The 20,852-nt window shown below is 37.8% G+C and overlaps 1 protein-coding gene across 1 annotated transcript in view; it reads right to left on the bottom strand.

The window, feature by feature from the left end:
* Positions 1-20,482, bottom strand: part of LOC120420085 (serine-rich adhesin for platelets) — a 228,836-nt gene extending 208,354 nt beyond the window's left edge. Inside the window, exon 1 of the mRNA XM_039583018.2 lies at positions 20,336-20,482. Coding sequence (XP_039438952.1) covers positions 20,336-20,344 — 9 coding nt within the window. The 5' untranslated portion in view covers positions 20,345-20,482. The remainder of the gene's footprint in view (positions 1-20,335) is intronic.
* Between the last annotated feature and the right edge of the window lie 370 nt (positions 20,483-20,852).

The raw sequence follows: 20,852 nt of genomic DNA, 5'->3' as shown, positions 1-20,852 counted from the left end.
GTCCGGTGTCTCCAAAACCAACGATTCATCCTTCAAAAGCATCGCATTTCCTAGTATGCTATGACGGCTAGGTGAAAACCTGTGAAAACCACGACGCCCCATATGAGACGGTGAACACGTGGACAGGCATCGATTGCATTATTAACACAAAATCATCATTTTACTTTATTTAGAATAGTTGAAATTCTTCCAGGAACATCAATAATTATAATTTTAGTACTTTAAAGAATGTTTCTGAGCCAAAACTCGAGTAGATGCTCTGCCACGTGTTCACCGTCTGACATGGGGCGTCGTAATTTTCTCTTAGCCGTCATAGCATACTAAGGACAATGCGTACATTTGAAGGGTGAATCGATGATTCTGGAGACACCGGACGTCGATCCAATGCGCACCTTGGGGACAAAATGGACAACCCTAATTCCTTCTGGAATATGTTCATTGGACCATCCCCTACACACCTGTCTTTATTCCGAGTGAATCCATGTTGTCCCCAGACCTGTAGGAACGATTGAATGAAAAGCACAAAAATCCCATAGTAATTTCCATGTAAACTTTAAACCGCTGGGGACAGGCCAATTCTCAACCAAATGGGCTGATATTTGGCATGAGAGTCCCTATGGGTATCCTCTACTAGGGGAACCTCGGTTTGCCCGATTCTGAGAACTTTTGGTTTTGGATGAAACACCCTAGTACCTATACTTTTCGTTTTGCCAAAGTCTTGCCCTCCACAACAGGTTCAGACGACGGTATGAGATGCATGACTCGTGCTGGATTTCGTTTTGAGCTTTCATCGAACGAATTGGGGCTACTAGGGCTCACGCGAACCGACCATGAACTAAAGAAGCAACGATGCCTTCTGGGCGGTTAGTGACTCCAAGAATGTGTTTGCAGAAGCAAAACTACGAAATCGATTCTTTCTTCTTGGCCAACGGTCTAGCAGCATGCAATTCAGCCAAGGTGAATCAAACACCTTAACGAGGGACGTGTCGTAAAATCTCCCGTTCATCAAACCAAAATAGAGATGTTGGCAAAACATGGTCTTTTACGACCGGTGTAATTAGGGAAGTGCGGATTGGGGGCCCAAAAAGCGCCGTTTTGAAATGTTGTGGTCATTTAGGACGAAGAATCGTTCAGGAGGTGCCAAGTGAACTATTTCGCTGAGCAAAGAATTAAAAAGTAGCAGTAATCACGCTACCCGGGGTGTTTCGAGGGGGACACTATCCTACTTTCCTCGATTGCTTTTTGGCACCACCGAGAGTGGTGGGGGCCTTTCGTGCTTCTTGGCCAGGTCCGTGCACGATCCAAGTTTTCCCGAGACGTTCCAACTTAATTAGATTTGCTTTGACGATTGCAGAGGTTGGTTTTTGCAAAGTCCTAGTTTCCGTCGTAGATAATCGCAATTGTTGTGCTAGTATAAAGTTTTGCATTGAGGATTGTTGGGTAACTTTTGTTAGTGGTTTTGAGATTTTGCAAGATAAGATGAGCAAAAATTTTCAATGTTGGCACCTTTACGAAGAGATATTATCAGATTTGAAAATCAAAAGTTTATCATTTTATCAAAAAGACAATTTCTAAGAATCCCCTGAATCTTGCATATCATAACATTTTCAATTATAAACATCTGCAGTGCCAGGAAGCAGCATGTGTTCCGCCCAAGAGGTGTGAAGCTCTCTAGAATAGTCCAAGTGGAAACCTCACACAATTAACTTGAATGCAGCAGAGCCCACCCACCTCCCACAAGAAGCACTTTTGTACAAGTTGAGCCGGCTCTTGAAATCCAGTGCAGCTCAGTCTTATAATGGCTGGACAAAGTTTTCCTCCGGAAAGTTCTGCACGTCGTCCTCCCTATCGCGTGTGTTCTAGATTTAGATCTTGACATCGTTGAATGGGAAAAGCTGGTTGCGCCTTCAGGGATGAATTACGTATCGTCCCGAAAGGGGTCGGCAAATGTCGCTGCTGAAAGTTTAACTCATTCCGCCGGCAAGTCGCACGTGATCTTAAAGTGAATGAGCTTTTGAAAATTTCAGCGCCATTGAGTTCGATATACCTCAATGAAATTTGTATGCAATCTTTTAATAATAACAGAATGATTGACAAAAACGGCAAAAAATTGGGTAAAATGCAGTAACAGAAAAGAAAATCAGGACTGGGAGTCGGAGTCTGTGCACTCTGAGAAGCATATTCATACACCCAAAGGAAAAATATATCTCATAATCTGCAACAGTGGATTTGCTGCAGAAAATGTCACATTTTATAACATTTTTTGCAGTAAGCTCATAGCTCATTTTTGCCCGCGTGTAAACATTTCAGCGATCTGCAGTTCTCACCAACACATATAATGCTGGCCCGTCCCCGAGCAACACTCCAAAGAGAAGATTATGTCGGTGATCTTTCACTCACATTTCATCAAGCGTCCATGGCGCGGTGGTAGCGTGTCGGATCTATAACCAAGAAATTGGTGGTTCAATCCTCGTTCTGTTTAGGGTTTTTTTTTTGTGAAATACAACCAAAAAGCTGTCGGTAATGTCGATAATTGTCGGTAACGGGCAAAAATGTCATACCCCTATATCGCAAAAAAATGCATGAGGACAGATTTCATGCAGATTCTGATATACTTTTATGCCGCCTTGCATCACAATCATGCGTCCGCCGGTTGGGTGTAGTCGCTCATACTTGAGCAACTGGAGTTGGTGTCGGGTAAAATTCAGCTAATTTAAGAAAAAACGTTTCCTAGACCAATCCCAAAAACCGTTCAGCTTAAGTTCAATGGGGGTACTGTGGAGATTTTCCCTTATTTAATTGAAAAAGTGGAGCATCAACATTTCCCGTCTTCCAAATCCCTTTCCAAGGTTGTTGATCGAAAATATTATCGTCTGACGATAACGATAACGGTTATCGTTATCGTTGGGACGATAACGATAATCTTTTGTTTTCGTTACTTCGGTAATTCTATCGGTGATAAGATTATCGGACGATAACTCATTTTTTAAATCTTTCTAAAATCGATTTATTTAATCATATCATGTTAAATTTTTAATGCTTTCACAAAGATTTTTTTTTGTAAATGTTGTTGGTTTTAAAGTATAAATATGTTCTCAAAATTGTTCACAAAATATCGTATTTTGTCGAAAATACTCATGTTTTGATAATTTGCAATATATTTATATTTTAATATATTTGCTGGGTATCAAACGAAGCAAAATTTGTTTTGCTTTTTCACAATATTAGAGTTTGTTAGGAAAATATATTTTTTTACGAATTACCGTATTTTTTGAATATACTCAAATTTTAATAATTTGCAATATGGGTATCAAACGAAACAAATTTTGGTTTGCTTTTCACATTAATAGAGTTCTTTTTGGAAAATATTTTTTTTTCACGAATTACCGTATTTTTCGAAATTACTCAAATTTTCAAAATATGCAATATGGGTATCGAATGAAGTAAAATTTTGCATGATTTTTCACTTTTTAGAGTTTTTTTTTAATTCCAAAAGTTTTACGAATTGCCATATTTTTTTCGAAAATACTCAAATTTTTAAAATTTGCGATATGTGTATCAAACGAAGTGAAATTTTGCATGCTTCATACATACATTCAAATTGTGTATGCTTCATATATACAATACTTTGCGTCGTTTGATACCCATATTGCACATTTAAAAAAATGATTATTTTCGGAAAAATACGGTATTTTGTGAAAATTATAGTATTTTACAAAAAAAGGTTGAATAAAGTGAATAAGCATAAACCTTTACTTTGTTCGATTTTTTCAAATACACTGAAAAAACCAATTCTCAAAATTGTGAATTAAATTCACGAGTGCGAGAACCACGAAGGAATATTTTCACGTTTATAGTGCAAATGCACCATACTCATGAATAAATTCCTTCGTGGTTCTCACATTCGTGAACTTAATTCACGATTACGAGAATTGATTTTTTTTTCTGTGTTTTTTTTTTTTTGTATTTTTCAAAAAACTCCATTAATGTGTAAAAGCAAATCAAATGTCGCTTCGTTTAATACCAATATTGCATTTTGAAAATTTGAGTGATTTCGAAAAAAATACAGTAATTTGTGAAAATTTTCAGTGTTTAAAAAAACCTCTAAAAAGGCCAGATTATGTCCCTCGACTCTGACCAAAGTCGAGGGGTAGGCCAAAAAATTAAAAAGTATAAACATTGAAATTAGAATCCATGGTTTCAACATTTGAATGAAAAACGTGTTTTAAAATGCATTATAAATCAATATATAAGTATTGACGAAAATTTTATGTTTTGTACATGGGAATTTCTTAAAAATTCAAAACATTTTTAAACGAGTCCAAACATGATACAAATCAATGCAGAAAAATGCATTTTAAATTGTATTCAGCTGATTCGACTTTTATTTTCATTGAAATGATATTTTTGAGTTATTTGAAAAAAAAATTGCTCTCTGACTTTTCGGACCAACTTTGAAGGGAGGGGGGGGGGGCGGTACAGCACCTTTGAAAATTTTTATACTTTACAAAAAAAACTCTATTCATGTGAACAGCAAACCAAATTAACTTTTTTTAAATTTGAGTTTTTTCGAAAAAAAATACGATAATTTGTGAAAATTTTAGTATTTTTCAAATAAAATACTCTAATAAAGCGAAAGGTATGCAAAAAATCACTTTGTTTGATACCCATATTGCAAATCATGAAAACTCGAAAAAACATGTATTTTGTGAACAATTTTGATTACATATTTTTCTTTGAAACTTACTAAATTTTCAAAAAAAAATATAATCTTGGTAAAGCATTAAAAATTTAACATGATAAAATTTAATTAATCATTATCGTATTCGAGCCTCGATAATTTTATCGTTAACAACTTTGTCCCTTTCCTTGCCCCTTGTGTGCGGTGGAAATGGGATCTTTCCAAAAAAAATGATAAATTAAGTTATATTACACATAAATAGCTCATTTTGCCATCCTCAACATTAGATAAAAAGAACTGATCAAAAAATTGTTAGCAAAAGCGTTAAGTAGCAACTAAATCCCTTAACTCTCACCCACTAAGCCGCTCATTCACCCTCATTTTGATTGCCCAATGTTTACGTTTCCGCTTAAGCCAGAGAGTTGACGTTAACGCGACGACACTAAAGTATACGCGATCTTTTCAGCGGAAATTTTCAGCGGAAATCATTCACCAAGTTGCCCTGCCATTTGCCGCGTGAGAAACGGGTGCATCGTGCATGTGCATTTTAACGTTTTTACTACCTTTTTCAAACTTGCTCGCATAAATCATGACTGCCACTAGGGGATTAGAGGTGACTTAACCATTCTACTCCCTTTAACTGCCCGCGCTAAAACCTGGCCCGCTGGTTGATGGCAGGGGTTTGGAAAAACATTTGTAAACAGCTAAAATGCATTATGTCAACGTGGATTTGCGCAACGGGATTCCGGGATCTGGTGAAATGGGTGACTAATTGGTGCTAAAAGGTAGTTTAGAGAGCGATTCGGGTTAGAGTTATGGGAGCATTTCGTAGTTCGTGCGGCAGTTTCGCAAGAAAAAGGGATTTTAAATAGCAAATCCAGATCTTATTTGTAATTTGAAAATTTGATTTGATTTGAAAAAAAAAAAATTTTCACCATCCGTTGCCCCCTGTTGAATCACAGCAGTGAAATTTTTTAAGATTTCCAACGTAACATAATGGCATATTTTTTCACAACTCCACAACAGCTGATGGTTGATATCGTTGGGGAGCCCTCCCAGGAGACAATCAAGTCGTTCAGTTTATTGCCTGTTTTCCAGCCGCCGGCAATGCTGCTGCTGTGGTGGCCAAGCTATAAAACCGGCGCACAACTTAGACAACGGACCGTCGCTTTGATGGCAAAAGGCAAAAATTAGCACCAATAATTACAACATCATCGCTGGTGGAGGTTTCTGCTGCTACTGGCACTAATGAAAAGGCATTTTTGTGTTTTATTTACATCAACTCTACTCGGAAAAAATGCTAGCTGCTGAAATTGCTACCGGCAACACGGCAATTTACAACCGATCAACAACAATATCGCTCAACTCAACTCATCGTCGCTATGACTGCAAAAGCAACTTAATAAAAACGCGAAAACATAACTTAAACGGTATAAATTAAGGCACTTGTTTCTTGTTAAAGTACAATTAAGCCCTGTCCGTTGAGCTGGACAAAATTCATCAAATTGCAAATTTCTCGTCCGATTTCAATTGAAACAATCTCGGCTGCCTGCAGCTATGCAGCGCCCAAGTTGGCGAGCAACATTGTGAAACTAGTTTTCTTAAATTGACACCCCTCGTTGGGTTTTCTCTCCGACCTCAAGTTTTGGGTGCATCCAATTTTCCCAGCATCAAATTCTAGAGTCTGCTCGCGTAATTGAAGTGTTCATTATGCGGATCAAATCGAGGCGGAAAGTGCGCCAAAATAGGGGTCCAGTGTTGAATGTACAAGGATGTTTCGTCAGGGTGATTGAAATTTAATTTTTTTTAACTTGTTAAAATATTTTCAAAAATTACAGAAAATCCCATATTAAAAACAATATCGCAAAATGGATTTTCCGAAAAATGGTACAGTTTTGGAACTTTGGTGTCTTCAGAAGAGTTGTTGCAAATAGAAAGGGGCAACTTTTGGTTTGGTTCAAATATAGGGTGGTTCACAATAAGGGTGCTTTTGAAAATTTAGCATCTCAGGAATATTTTTGGGGATTTGTTTGTCTTCTAGAAAGTTGTTGGACTTGCCAAACCAAGCAATTTTGTCGAAAAGTAATTTTTTACAGTTCCTGAGGGGAACACCCTTGAAGAGTATCGGGGCCGACATTTACAAAGCGTATTCAGTGGCAGTTTTTAACTAAACTAATGTTGTTGCTCTAAAAAAACAAACATTTTTTTTATTTTATTTTATTTTTAAGTTACAGCCATTTTAAGGTAAAAAGATGCAAATATAAAAGTTAAATATCACTAAAAAAGCACAAGACTAATTTTCAACGTCTGGTTACATTCAAAAGGGAAGATCTAGCACTACAAACGCTGAAAATCTCATGGTTGTTTTTCTTTAAACTGAAGATATGATGATATCATTTGAAAATGGCTAAAATTCAAGGGAAAATTGAAAGCAACCACCCTAACGAAATTCGATCAATAAATTCCATCGAAATACAGCTTTTTGAATTTTCACTTGCCATTTTCGTTCGGACAGCTGCCAAATTTGTATGGATACAAACTGACTTCTTTGCGCATGCGGAAGGTACCCAAAAAAATTTAGCCAGATTAAAAAAAATGCAAAAAAACGGATGACTTAAATCTCAGAGAACTGCTCAACTATTACTGTCTATCTTCCCGTCGTGAGATTCTCGTGTCTACACAATCCCGTCTGACATTCTCTTTTTCTCTCTCATTCACACATTAACAATCATCTCGAAAATTTCGCAACATCGAGTGTTTTTTTCGGGACGCCCTAATGAGGAGTGAATGCTTTTGCTAGAAAACACGAGGGAAAGAAAAAACTTGCATGAGCAGTTAGCTACGAAACCGGTACATTTTTATTAATTTTTATTTTTGTGATTTTTAATCCGGCTGAAACTTTTTTGGTGCCTTCGGTATGCCCAAAGAAGCCATTTTGCATCATTAGTTTGTCCATATAATTTTCCATACAAATTTGGCAGCCGTCAAAAAAATGATATGTGAAAATTCTAAAATCTGTATCTTTTGAAGGATTTTTTTTGATCGATTTAGTGTCTTTGGCAAAGTTGTAGGTATGGATATGGACTACACTGAAAAAATGATACACGGTAAAATTTTTTTTGGTGATTTTTAATTTCACTTTTTGTCACTAAAACTTGATTTGCAAAAAAACACTATTTTTATTTTTTTTCATTTTCTGATATGTTTTAGGGAACATCAAACAAGTGGATGATGTAAGAAGAAGATTCACAATTCCGCATACTTTATTGCAAGATGCTTTAGGTAAACACCGAAAATTTGGGTAAAATTTTAAATAAACAAAAAATGCTATAAATCTTTTTATATTATCTGTTTTTGATAAGAAGCCGATTAATTGAATCATTTTATAGGCGATAGACTATTTTTCTAAGCTCCAAAACATATTTTTTGTTGAAAAATTTTTTTGTTGCAAAATTGTCTTGCTTAATTTGTGTTTACCAATATCAGTGTCTTAAGTTTGTTTATCTTTTGCTCTTTGGTCTGACAGGGGAATTGGCAGCCAAACCCACTTTGGTCTGACAGTTTTGGTCTGACAGCTTTATGCTGACCACGTGGGGGATTGGCAGCCACACCCCCTTGATATCAAATAACAACTTTTCAGAAATTTTCAGAATGGGCAAAAAATCTTTGACCGAGTTATGATTTTTTGAATCAATACTATTTTTTCAAAAAATCTAAATACTAATTCGCAATTAAAAAGTACTTCAGTGAAATTTTGATAAAGTGCACCGTTTTCAAGTTATAGCCATTTTTAGGTAACTTTTTTTTTAAAATAGTCTCAGTTATTCATTTTTTTAAATTAGTGCCCATGTTTGCCCACTTTTGAAAAATTTTTTTTTGAAAAGCTGAGAAAATTCTCTATATTTTGCTATTTTGAATTTTGTTGATACGACCCTTAGTTGCTGATATATTGCCATACAAAGATTTAAAAACAGGAAAATTGATATTTTCTAAGTCTCACCCAAACACCCACCATTTTCTAACGTCAATATCTCAGCAACTTACGGTCAGATTTTCAATGTTTAAATATGAAACATTCGTGAAATTTTTAGATCTTTTCGAAAACAATACTTTTAAAATTTTTAAATCAAGACTAACATTTCAAATGGGCGTAATATTAAATGTTTGGCCCACTTTATGAAAAAAATTTGCGACCGGTATTTCGAATTTTTGAAAAAATCAGTATTCGCAATTCGCAATTTTCAGTGTAAGAACGGGCCTTGACCGATCTTATGCACCAGGTTCCCGATGAACACGCACTGCCCTTACACCTACATCTCACCCTTGCTCTGAGTCAGTACGAGCAACACGCTAGAACACGCTTTGAGTGTTCGTGCCAGGCATGCACACCTTCTTTTCCGGTTACGCATTTTAACTCGGCCGGGGGTGGTACATTACGTAGGGTTTGATGTAAGTATAAGCGCCTAACCATTTATAGTGTGCCTATCAACTTTCATTAAAGCAAAAACTGTTTTATTTTTAGTTTGAATTCAAAAACTTATTGTTATTTACTGTGTATTGTTTTCTCCTGAAATCTCCCCTATTGTTGAGTCTGTTTATCTGTTGCTATTTCTTTTGTCGCGGTGTTTTGTTACAATGTTTGGTCCTAAGCATGTTATAAAAGTTTACCAAAAATACAATAGTAATATTTGTGTTAATCCTTTAACCAAATAAATAAATTCGCAATAAAATCAAAAAAGATCAGGCGAATGATAAATAGACTTGATGTTACTAGTACATTAAGGAAAAGTATATTTTTAAGGAAAAAAAAAACAAAACAAAGTTTGTTACAGCAGTATCAATTGATAGAAAAGAGTGGAAAAGCTTTGAGAGATAAGAGAATCAAAAGTTAGTAAAATTAAAATCAAATGTTGGATATTAAATAGAAGAATCAGTGAAGAATTGGGAATCAGAAGAGCAAAATAAAAATTGGATATAGGTGGTAGCTGAGAATGAAAAGAAGAGAAACCCCGTTGTGTGATGTTTCAGGTACATCCACAGCAGTTGACTCAACATACTGCGAATCAAAACAATACCGTCTACAATCACAAATTACGTCCCTTTCCCACATTGTCGCGCCCCTTTCTTTTAGCCGTCTCGACTCTGACCCGCGGTGGTCAAAGGTTTACGATCCGTTTCCACAGGCCACCAGCTAGGTCATCATGAAAACCAAGCCAACGTGGAGGTAAGAAAATAGGACACTCGCAAGGAACCAGAGCTATACTGTTCTGATCAAGATAATTCGGATGATCTAACAGAACTACGGATGTAGTTAGTTACGCTCCTTCCAGGATGTTCCTTACGTGGACGTCAACCGAAGAGCACGCAACAAGGTCAGTGCCATTGCATGCTCTTAGGTATCAATCCTTGGCCTGCAATTTTTGAAAAAATCAGTATTGATTCAAAAATTTATAACTCGGTCGAAAATTTTTTGCCCATTCTAGAAAGTTGGCATTTTATGTCCCCTAAAACATATCAGAAAATGAAAAAAATAGTGTTTTTTTGCAAATTAAGTTTTAGTGACAAAAGTGAAATTAAAAATCACCAAATTTTTTTTGCCGTGCATCATTTTTTTTCAGTATAGTCCTTATCCATACCTACAACTTTGCCGAAGATATCAAATCGATCGAAAAATTCCTTCGAATGATACAGATTTTTTTAATTTTCGTATATCACTTTTAAATGGACAACTGCCAAATTTGTATGGAAAATTATTGTGACATGGCACAAAATGGCTTCTTTGGACATACCGAAGGCACCAAAAAAGTTTCAGCCGGATTAAAAAATACAAAAAAAATCGAATGATCGAAATCTCAGAGAATTGCTTACAAGCTTTAGAGACGGACGCTATACCCCATGATGTTTTGATACAGGAATCATCAAATGATAGTTTTTTCTATCACTCAATTACAACACTGACCAGGAGTCACAATTGGTAAAGTGGCTGTGGAGAAACAAATAATGCATTTGAAACTGTATTTTCCAATAATTTAGAGCTTTTTTATACGTTGGCTTGCTTGCATCTTTCTTGAATAATTAAATTTCTAAATTTCAATACACGTTTTATATCTATCTCCAACGAATAACTCAAAACACCATCTGCTGATAGAATCACCACTCTTCCACTAAACCGACTTCAAACAACACCAAACGGTCGGGACATTTTCCATCCGGAACGGATTTTCCCTGCAACAATGCACGAATTTTCCCACCGACACCCTGTCAGTGGGAATAAAGGCGGCATTAGAGAGTCCAGCATGTCCCTACCGTGTGTTAGCATCGATTTTACCGTGATTGCCCGCTGCGGCTGTCGATGGGACCTATTCGGAGTGACACGAGAAGGACGAGATGGCTATCATCGCGTTGGCAACAACAGTTTGGGGCTTTTGTTGTGGCTGCTCGGAACCCTTGGAAATAACCCTTAGCTTTTCGGAGACTTTTTTGGGCGATGGATCCGGACAGATCTACTTATCGAAACTTCAAACAATTCAATAGCGCAGTATAAGTCGCAAAACACTAAACCAAGAGAATGAAACCGGTTAGAATCAATGCGGTTCATAAAAATGCTGAAGATTATTAAATTTCCACCGGCCAAGGGTTAGCAGGTGTTTGGGAACTTGTCGATGGCGCCTCGCATTGGGGCTGCCATGGTAGCTGAAGAGGGGGATGTGTTATTAATCGCACTTTGGATCGATGTTCCATGACGCCCGATGGACGTTTTGTTCATGTGGCGGCGGCGGCGGCCCAACAACACCGAACACAATCCCCGCTTGTTTGTCCTGAATGGTGGTGGTTGTTTCGGAAAAACCGGAGGCTTAGTCCGTTTTGGGATTTCCGGAAACTTTTCACAAATATCGAACGATAAAGTTCAATTCATGGGTTCAGCACAAACGCCTTTCAAAATACCATGTCGAACCTACGAAACCCATTATCGGTCGGTGGAGGAGGTGCTGGTCGTGATGGTTCATCGACTCGTCAAGAACTCGTGAGTTTTTCCTCGTCAATTGCGGGGAGCGGAACGTATAATGACAGCGCTAACAATGCGAATCGATTCAGCTTTCACCTCTAGAGTTTGTTGTGGCTGCTTTCAGGCTGCTGTGTTGAAGTGATAGTCAGCAGACGGCTCAGCTGTTTTTTTTCCTCCTCAATCATTCAGGTGTTTGGTTTGTGGCGAGGTGGCTTCGCGGGTCGTGTAACAGCGAAATTTGTCTGCAGACTGAACGAGACTACCTCTTATTTTTTTTTTCGTATTGTTGAACGTTCATTAGTTTTATTGTTAGTCATCAATCGTATTTTTAATCCACGAGAAAAAAAATCATAAGGTTCAATTTTAAATCAAATGTCTTCTTTTTTAGTAATCCCAAAACAGACTTGTTTAATATCTTCTTCTGCAAAAGGTTATTTACTCATATCTTGGCAATATCTACGCTAGACCAAGTCCCGGAAATTGACAAAATAACTTCAGCCATTTTAACCCATCTTCAAGCCAGCTCCCCTGCAGTGCAAAGTGACCGGTCACCCCAGCACTCCATCTGATCCCAAAACAAGCCATTTTCCTGTCCCTCGCTCGATTTATGACCCCTCCCCCCGGCTAACCCTTTCCCGTTCGTCGGGTGAACCCCGGTTCGTTTCGCTCCATTTATTTTTTGGAGAATCGATTTGACGTAGAAAAAAAACACAATCTGTACACAGCTTCATTCGTTCTCCGGAGCGTAGTTTGAGCACATCAACTAAAAGAGAACAAGAGCCAACAGTACAAAAAGGCTCCCGGGGTAGATCATGCAGACCTCCAATCATCATTATCGACAGCATTGCATTGGCATCGGAGTCTCATGAAAGAGCGTTTTTTTTTTTGCTCAATCATTGCCCCGGAGAGTTGAGATCGATTTGTGTGCCCCTTCGCATAGAAAGTGGGTGGCACAATCGCAAGAAAAACTGCTGCTGAGATAATGTTTGTCAAGAGTAACCACCATGGCAGATCGTCGCTGTCGTGCTAACTTGTCATACGTGGATTTTAGATTTTAGGTTAAAAACGCCAAATTGTGCAGCTCACAATGCCTCACCTTTTGATCTTCATAGATCTCCAAAATTTGATTTCAATCCTGAGATATTCAATAAAAACAAAAAAAAAACTCCTTGCATTTTTGTCACTTTTCATATGAAAGAAGTTTCAATCTTGTCGTGCTATCTTGACACACCTTGAAAATTGATGTAAGTGCGACAACTGGCCAAAGGGATTTCAGGTCAGTACGCGTTTGACACACGTACAAGCCCGACTATCGTAAACATTTATAATTATAACTCGGGACTCCAGCTACCAAATTCAACAAAACTTCAGGACAATGCACAGAATTTTCAACCAAACAAAACGTGTTTGTTATTGTTTACGTTGCGTGCTCTCGTTTTTGTTTATTCAAGGTCAAACATTAAAACGCGTTTTTCTCGGAGCGTCGAAACAGCGACGTGCAACAAGTTAGCACGACAGCGTCGAGATGACGGAGGTTTTTCTCGGCGCGGTGACCGACGGAATGAGATTGCCTTCATGTAGTTATGGTGTCTTTTTGCCAGCTCTCTGAACGATTTTCCCACCGCGAAGCGGTTTCTGATGGGTTGATGAGTGTTTGCTCGTTGCGGCGATTTTGAAATTTTGATGTTTTTTGACGTGGTATGTCACAAGGGTTTTGACACATTTTGTGACAAACTTCACTAATGTTGACTCTTTCGTGAAACTGAAAGTAAACTGAATGCTCAAAAACAATATAACGATTAGAACATAGAGACTCATGAAAATATCGTTTACTCTTTGATGATATTTTGTTTCGATGAGATTGTTGTAATCTCTTTGAACCACAATGCTCTCTATTCGGAGAGAAAAGTACACTATTGATGTATGAAATGTTGCCAACATAAACAACTTGCAAAACACCTGTTCCGCGATCGCACCTATTAATAGCAGTTTAAAAGCCACTTAAAAGCCTATTCTCCATAATATCTGTTGACTTAGGGCGCCACCGCGTACATCATCAACAACCGTGTGCCAACAGATTGTCTGTGTACCCCACCGCCAGGTAATTAAGGCCACCCTCGCTACACTGCAAGCCCGGCGGCAATTAATTTGCATAAATCACGCAAATATTGGCACATTGGCAGCACTGCCATCAAGATGAACCGTCAGACAATTAGAATGAAACAGTTAATTGGATGCGGCGTTCAGCGCCCCCGCTCAATTTACTTGTTGTTTTTTCGCTTCTTTCAATGAAATTGTTTCTACTTTTCCAAGCACGCGAAGACGCACGTCAAATTTAAAATTAAACGCTTCATTTGCATTCGATTGCTTCTCGTTTCTGCGCTTTTCCACGCGGCGCGTGTTGGCGTGGGCGAGGACACAATAATCGCGGATAATCGCCGGCAATGAGGAGCAATTAATTTTTAGCTTAAATGGATCTCGTTTCTCGGAAGGTCACTGCTTTCGAGAAGGATGACAGAGGGGGTTTGGAATTATGGAAAAGTTTCGAGACCGAAAATGGCTCCAAGATTGTTTTGCTAACTTTTCCATTACTACCGTAAAGCAGAAATGGGCGAATCAAGCATTAAAATATCCATGAACTATCCACAGACCGTGTCATAATGAATTGTCGCACGTCGCTTTCTGACGTTCCGAGAAAAACGCATTTTAATGTTTGACCTTGAATAAACAAAAACAAGTGCACGCAATGTAAACAATAACAAACGCGTTTTGTTTGGTTGACCATTCTGTGCATTGTCCTGAGGTTTGGTTGAATTTGGTTGCTGGAGTCCCGCGTTCTAATTACAAATGTTTACGATAGTCGGGCTTGCACGTGTGTCAAACGCGTTCTGCCCTGAAATCCCTTTGGCCAGTTTGGCGCCCTTACAACAATTTTCAGACTGGGTCAAGATTAAAACTTCTTTCATATGAAAAGTGACAAAAATGCACGAAGTTTTTTTCAATTTTATTGAATATCTCCGTTTTGAAATCGAATTTTGGGGATCTGTGGAGGTCAAAAGGTGAGGCATTGTGAGCTGCACAAAATGGTCAATTTGGCTCAAAATGCACGTGCGACAACATTGCTCGGAGTATGAGTGATTCAAATTAGAAATCGAGATTTGAGACTATGAAGGCAACCAGGTGAAACATTAAAATGTGTACACAAAAATTTCCTTAGCTCAATTCAAATCGAAGTGCACGTGTGACAACATGTATCCCTCAAAGACGCCGATAGGGTATTTGAGTTTAAAACAAAACTCCATCTGCAGCAAAATTCTAATGCACCATATGCATAATAAATACCAGTCCATAAATCCATTCCATTTCATGCTTTATTGAACAGCAAGTACAACCACCAAACCGACGTCACCCGCAAGCCTCCGCCGCCATTTGGGAATTTCGATTCCATTAGAAACTTTTCCGACTGCAACAATGCAGCACCCCACAAGGCTGAAGGCATTCGATTCGCAGCAAACATTCCAGATGCAACTGGCAATACCGTCAACCACCCCCGTCGGTTGATCCCAATCCCAAGGAGCAAGAGATAGCGAAACATTATCGAAATGGCTCTCCGGATGCCGGCAAGGCACATCAAATTCCTCCGCCTGCAGAGCCTGCAGCTGTTGCAATCAAAAGTCTTTTCCTGGCAGCCCCCACGCCACTGCACCGGCGAGCAAAAGTTTTTCCTTGCCGTCGTGTTTCGATTTTCGCGCGCAGAAAACAGAGCATCTCGAGGGGATAACCCAGTTTTTCCCTGCACGCGGTGCATCAGGTTTTCCATCCCCACCCACACCAAGGCAACAGGGGTAAGGTTGTCTCCAACGGCAAATCCGACCATTCATCGTCTAGTTCGGATCTATGAGCAGTGAGTTGGGTGTAGTGCGAAAATACTGAGCTTTGGCAAAAATGGATAGGCAGAGGTTCCAAGTTTAGCGAATTCTCCTTTTAAAATCAATTCCAGAGTTTTTTATGAAAAGGTCCTATAAACATATGAATGACAATATAGCTTATTGGACCTTATCAAAAAATAACTCTGGAATTCTAACTTATGCGCTATTAAATCATTTCGATGCAAAATTGTATATTTATGCTTTGTATGCCACTATCACAACTCCAATCTTTCCCTTAGAACAAAGATCATTTATAACATTTTAACTCGTATGGCTATTTTCTATCTTCAACGGGCTTCAAACTTAACATTCGCGATAAAACCCGTTTTTGGAAAGGAAAAGTTTTATATTTTAGAAAATCTTGAGTATGTTTTTTTTCTTGTTTCAAAACATTCAAAACAATACATTTCAATACAAATACATTCTTTGCCAATGTATTGAAACGAGTGTATTTTTGGGGTAGCTGCGTTTTTAACTTATATCTAAACTATTTTTCAACACAATTTGTTGCAACTAAAAACCTAATGCATCCATGTCAGGGATGGAATAATCGCAAAAAAAAATCTTGTTCGCTTGCGAACTTTCTTCAACCGCGAAAGAGAGAGGAGACGAAACCCGCTACAGAAAATCGCTCTCGAACTTTTTGAAAAAATCAATCAGCAGAAGATTTTTTGTGATTTTCATTGTCAGCACCATTTAAATTGATTTATTTCGTTTTGTTTACAAACGTTCTTCTTCTACGAACAGTGACGAGTTATTTATGGACGTGTGACATTACACCTGCAAGTGTAGTAGTGGAATAAATGCTTCGCCGAATAATCAAGATGATGATTTTTTGAGATTCCTTCTACTTCTTCTTCTTTCTGAGAGGAGAGCCATGTTCCCTTCCGTTTTTTTCTTGATAGGCTTCAAAGACTTTCTTTTGATGATGATTCTTCCACCGCTGCTTGTTTTTGACATATTGAACCATAACATGGATTCCCCGGTCTCCTTTTGTAGTTGGGTAATGTGTGTAAACAAAGTGAAATCAATTGATTTAAGTGGTGCTAACAAAGAGTTTTACAAAAAATCTGCAACTGATTGATTTTCTTTAAGAAGTTCGGGAGCGATTTTCTTTTGCGTGTTTTGCGGATGAAAAAAATTCGCAAGCAAAATTTTGTTTTTGCGATTATTCCATACCTGAAAACAAGTGAAAAGTGACAACTGAAAAAACAAAAACAAAATAAGATAAATGCTTGTAAAAATATAAAAAATATTTAGAAAAAAAAGCATTTAATATGAGAAGTAATGTGTTTGGTCAACAAAGATAGCTCAAAACGGCCTACCCAACAAATGAAAAAAAGAACTAACTGATTCACTGATTCATGAATTTTTAAATCCAAGATGGCGGCCAAAATGGCGGGGATGAAATGTTAATAAAATGAGGCTCTAATTTGATGTTAAAAGTTAAAAAATGTGATAGTAGATTCTGGATTGTACTTTTTATATAACTGTACGTTTGTTACATAACGAAAATAATGCCGAACGTTTATAAAAATAGAAGAAAAATCGAATCGAATTATTTCGATTCAAATGATCAAGTTTAAATAATTTTGCCTTCAACATGCGTCGAAATTTTACCTAGAATGAACAGCATTCAGGCGCTCATTTTCAGTCCAACTTTACACGCTCCAAGAAACACAAAAATGAATTACGACACAGTTTACAGCCAGTCGACATAAAATCCATTAGCGAGGAAGTAGTACACGTGCACAAAAGTTGCGTGATGTCCAACTGCTCTATTGATTCAATTCTTGGAGCGGAACGATTAATACTGCAACTGCATCGCCGCCGCCACAACCGTCCATACTGTACAACGAACTGCTGCAAGATAAATATGTAAGAAGGTATCAACTCGTTTACGACTTGTTTAAAAGCTCTGCTAACTGATAAAAGTTAGCGGCCAGGAGAAAGTTAGTGGTGCAGTATGATTAACTTCAGGTCGAGCTCCTCCGCTGCTGTTACGAGATGGGTCGTCTCTCTGCGCTATCTGTCCGACATGGCAGGTCGTTGTGATGTGTATGTGATGAACAAGTTCAGAGTTGCTTGAGCTAATTCTCGTTGCAATAATTATTACATCATTTCCAGCATTTCCCCTCCGGTAACGTCTATCGACGGAGGTATGCCTCGGGGTAGTTGTGTTGTTGTTGTTTTACAGAAATTCAGAGTGTGCATATTTGCGCGAAACATGTGGATAAAATGAAGAGTCTTTAAAATTATTAAGATTATAACCATTTGTATTTTCAAACAACTTTATTTTAATTTTGACAAAAGTCGTATTATACTAGAATATTTTTAAGTACTTTTTTGACAGTGTACACAGTATAGTCCCAGTCCCAGTGGGGGACGACCGACCAGTTGAACTAGTTATTCTTCTCCAGCGGGTCGAGACTGCCATTCCCCACAGATGGCATTCGGAACTATATCATACACGCTGGATGGTATGCTCCTGCTCATTCTCTCACAGTCTGCTGGGTGAATTAATAACAGTGCAATTATGCTGAACAAGGCAGTTTTCTATGTCGTGGCATCTAGAGTGAGTTGATGTGGGGCGGGAGGTGGAGATATCAACCGTGATGATCATCATCATCATACACGGTTGATGTATGTAATACGGAACATGATGGTGAATGAGAGTGTAAACAGCATTCTTTTATTTTATCGTCTCTTTTTTTCCTATGTCGAGAAAAGCAATTGAAATACCATACGTCACCGCCACTCTATGACAACGAGCCGCAACGATTGTCGAGTTAGTGCACCTAGATAGAGTCAGTGGTTCGCAAACCAGTTGGTATCTTAATACAAATATTAGATACTTTTTCGAGTATTTTCTCACATTGTTCAAATCCAAAAAAGTTGCCCCGAATCCTCCTTAGTTGAAAACTATCAAAAATCTAAAACAGTTGGGTGCCCAACTCCTTCAGGAAGCTCGGAAGAATATGGGACATTTTGAAATAACGTCATTTGTTGACATTCCCTGACTAATTTCGAACTGATTTTTATGGCTGGTAGGGCATTTGGTTCATCTTACCACACTGGCACATCTGAAGAAAATTTTTAGCATACAAACATTAGTATTTTATGACAGGGCTGTCACCGCCTAATACCCGAGACTGAGACAAACTGTATCAGCATTAGCCAAATCTAATGCATATTATACTTTCCAATCATTTCATTGCCAGCCAGCAGGTGACGGATTTGATCATACAAAAACACAAAATATAGTAAATATGATTTTAATATCTAATATAAGTAAATTTATCTGATTATAATATTTTAAGAAAAACGTACCTTCAACTGATATTTTAAGTGGACACATATTGAGTCGTAATTTTAAATTATTATTCCTTAAAAAAAATTAAAATGGTTAAGGTAAAAAGTAAATCTTTCCCTGTTCCTGAGGGGAACACCCGTGAAGAGTATCGGGGCCGGCATTTACAAATCGGATTCAGTGACAGATTATTAATCAACTTAATGTTAACATGTTGAGGTTAATGTTAACATTCCATTCCATAGGTTGCCTTCCTAAGGTGTCTTGATAAGGTCCAGTTTGTGACGATACACTACCTTCCCTTTACTAAGCAATCGAATCCAGAAGGGAAAAGATCACCAGTTGTGTTAGTCCAAGCCGGGATTTGAACCCCGATCTACTGCTTACGAGGCGGAAGCGTTACCACTGGGCTACATGGTCCTCCTAAAATAATAGATTTTTTTTACGTCTAATCATAAAATTAAAAAAGTGTTTCGACTTTTTTCCACAATAAAAAATATATTTTCGAAAAATTGGCAACACTGACAACTCAAGTTTGATCAACCTTTTCAAAGTTCAAAAGATGCCATTTTTTGTCATGGCCAAAAATTAGATTTTTCTTAAATTGTTATTTTGATCAATTCCAATCTTCTGTGTGCAAAGCCATATAAAAAATCGATCGTTCATGATTTTTAGCAGATTTTCCAATGAAAATTTCCGTCGAGCTAAAAGCAAAATCTTTAACTTTCTTTAGTAAGAAAAAGTTTTTTTTAGATTGTAATTATTTTTTTCTGACAAGTCCTAAGCAATATCTACAACTATGCCGTAGACACCAACTTGATCAGAAAATCCGTTCTCAAGAGATAGATTTTTGCATATTTTTACATCCTTTTTGTGCGGACAGCAACCAATCTTGTATGTAGACTTGTATGGTCTCCTAATGACGCAAAATGTACTGTTAGGTCATGGAAAAGATACACACAAAGTGTAGATCATTGACCTGCATTAACAATATCGTTAATATTTCTAAATTCTAAAAAGATAGTTGCAAATATTGTTTATGTTCGAGTTTGAAAACTGACAAACAACAATACTAAAAATTAAATTTGCAAGACAAAGCCAAAAAATGACATAAACAATTCCGGAAAATGCATTTAAAAGTGTTTTCAGTTGATTGCACTTCTAATTCCACTGATAATTAAAAAACTTGAAAAACTCGTGTTTTGTATCAAACTCAATCCAATTACTCTTCAAAAAAATTCCTCCAAAAGTGATTCTAAATGCCCTCCTTTCAAATATGTACCCGAAGTAAAGCCCAAGTGCCAAATTCCAGCCCACATTACACGGCAACCTGTTTCGCGCAGAGCGTTCCGCATGTCAAGCCGCAATAAATAACGACAGTTGCGTGCGCCACGTCAAACGCCACTTACCTTTGACATATTTTCATCCAAATTAGATCCAATTCGTGTGCCGATCTCACTCAGCAACTCTGCTCAGCACTCTATTGACGTGTGCGCACACGCATGCACACGAAAAACTTGCACTGGGTTCACGGAATATTCCCACCAAAATCTGCACACACTAAAAAGGTAATAATTTCACTCTCTAATTAGCGGATTTTTCTTGATCCGCGGGCGCGTCCTTTCACTGCCACTTTTCGACTGTCATTTGGCCCGTCGTGACTTGTATTAGAGAGAGAGAGACTGGGCAAACAATAGAGAGTCGAAGCTATTTCTCTGTGTGCTGGCTGCTCTTCAAATTCACCAACACTCACAATTGAATTGGTTTCTTCTTTGATCTTCCTCTTGTTTCCGTCTCGAGCTCTAATTAGTTTCTTGTTGTTGATTTTTCCTCTTTGAGCTCGATTGGGTAATTTCAATACCTACTTACTGTATATTATTTTTCACGTTTCCCTCTTTGTTAGTTTTTTTTTTAAGCTTTTTGTTC

The sequence above is a fragment of the Culex pipiens genome, chromosome 2, assembly GCF_016801865.2.
Source record: "Culex pipiens pallens isolate TS chromosome 2, TS_CPP_V2, whole genome shotgun sequence".
Classification (NCBI taxonomy): domain Eukaryota; kingdom Metazoa; phylum Arthropoda; class Insecta; order Diptera; family Culicidae; genus Culex; species Culex pipiens.
The sequence above is the reverse complement of the archived record's forward strand: the minus strand, read 5'-3'. Positions and strand labels throughout refer to the sequence as shown.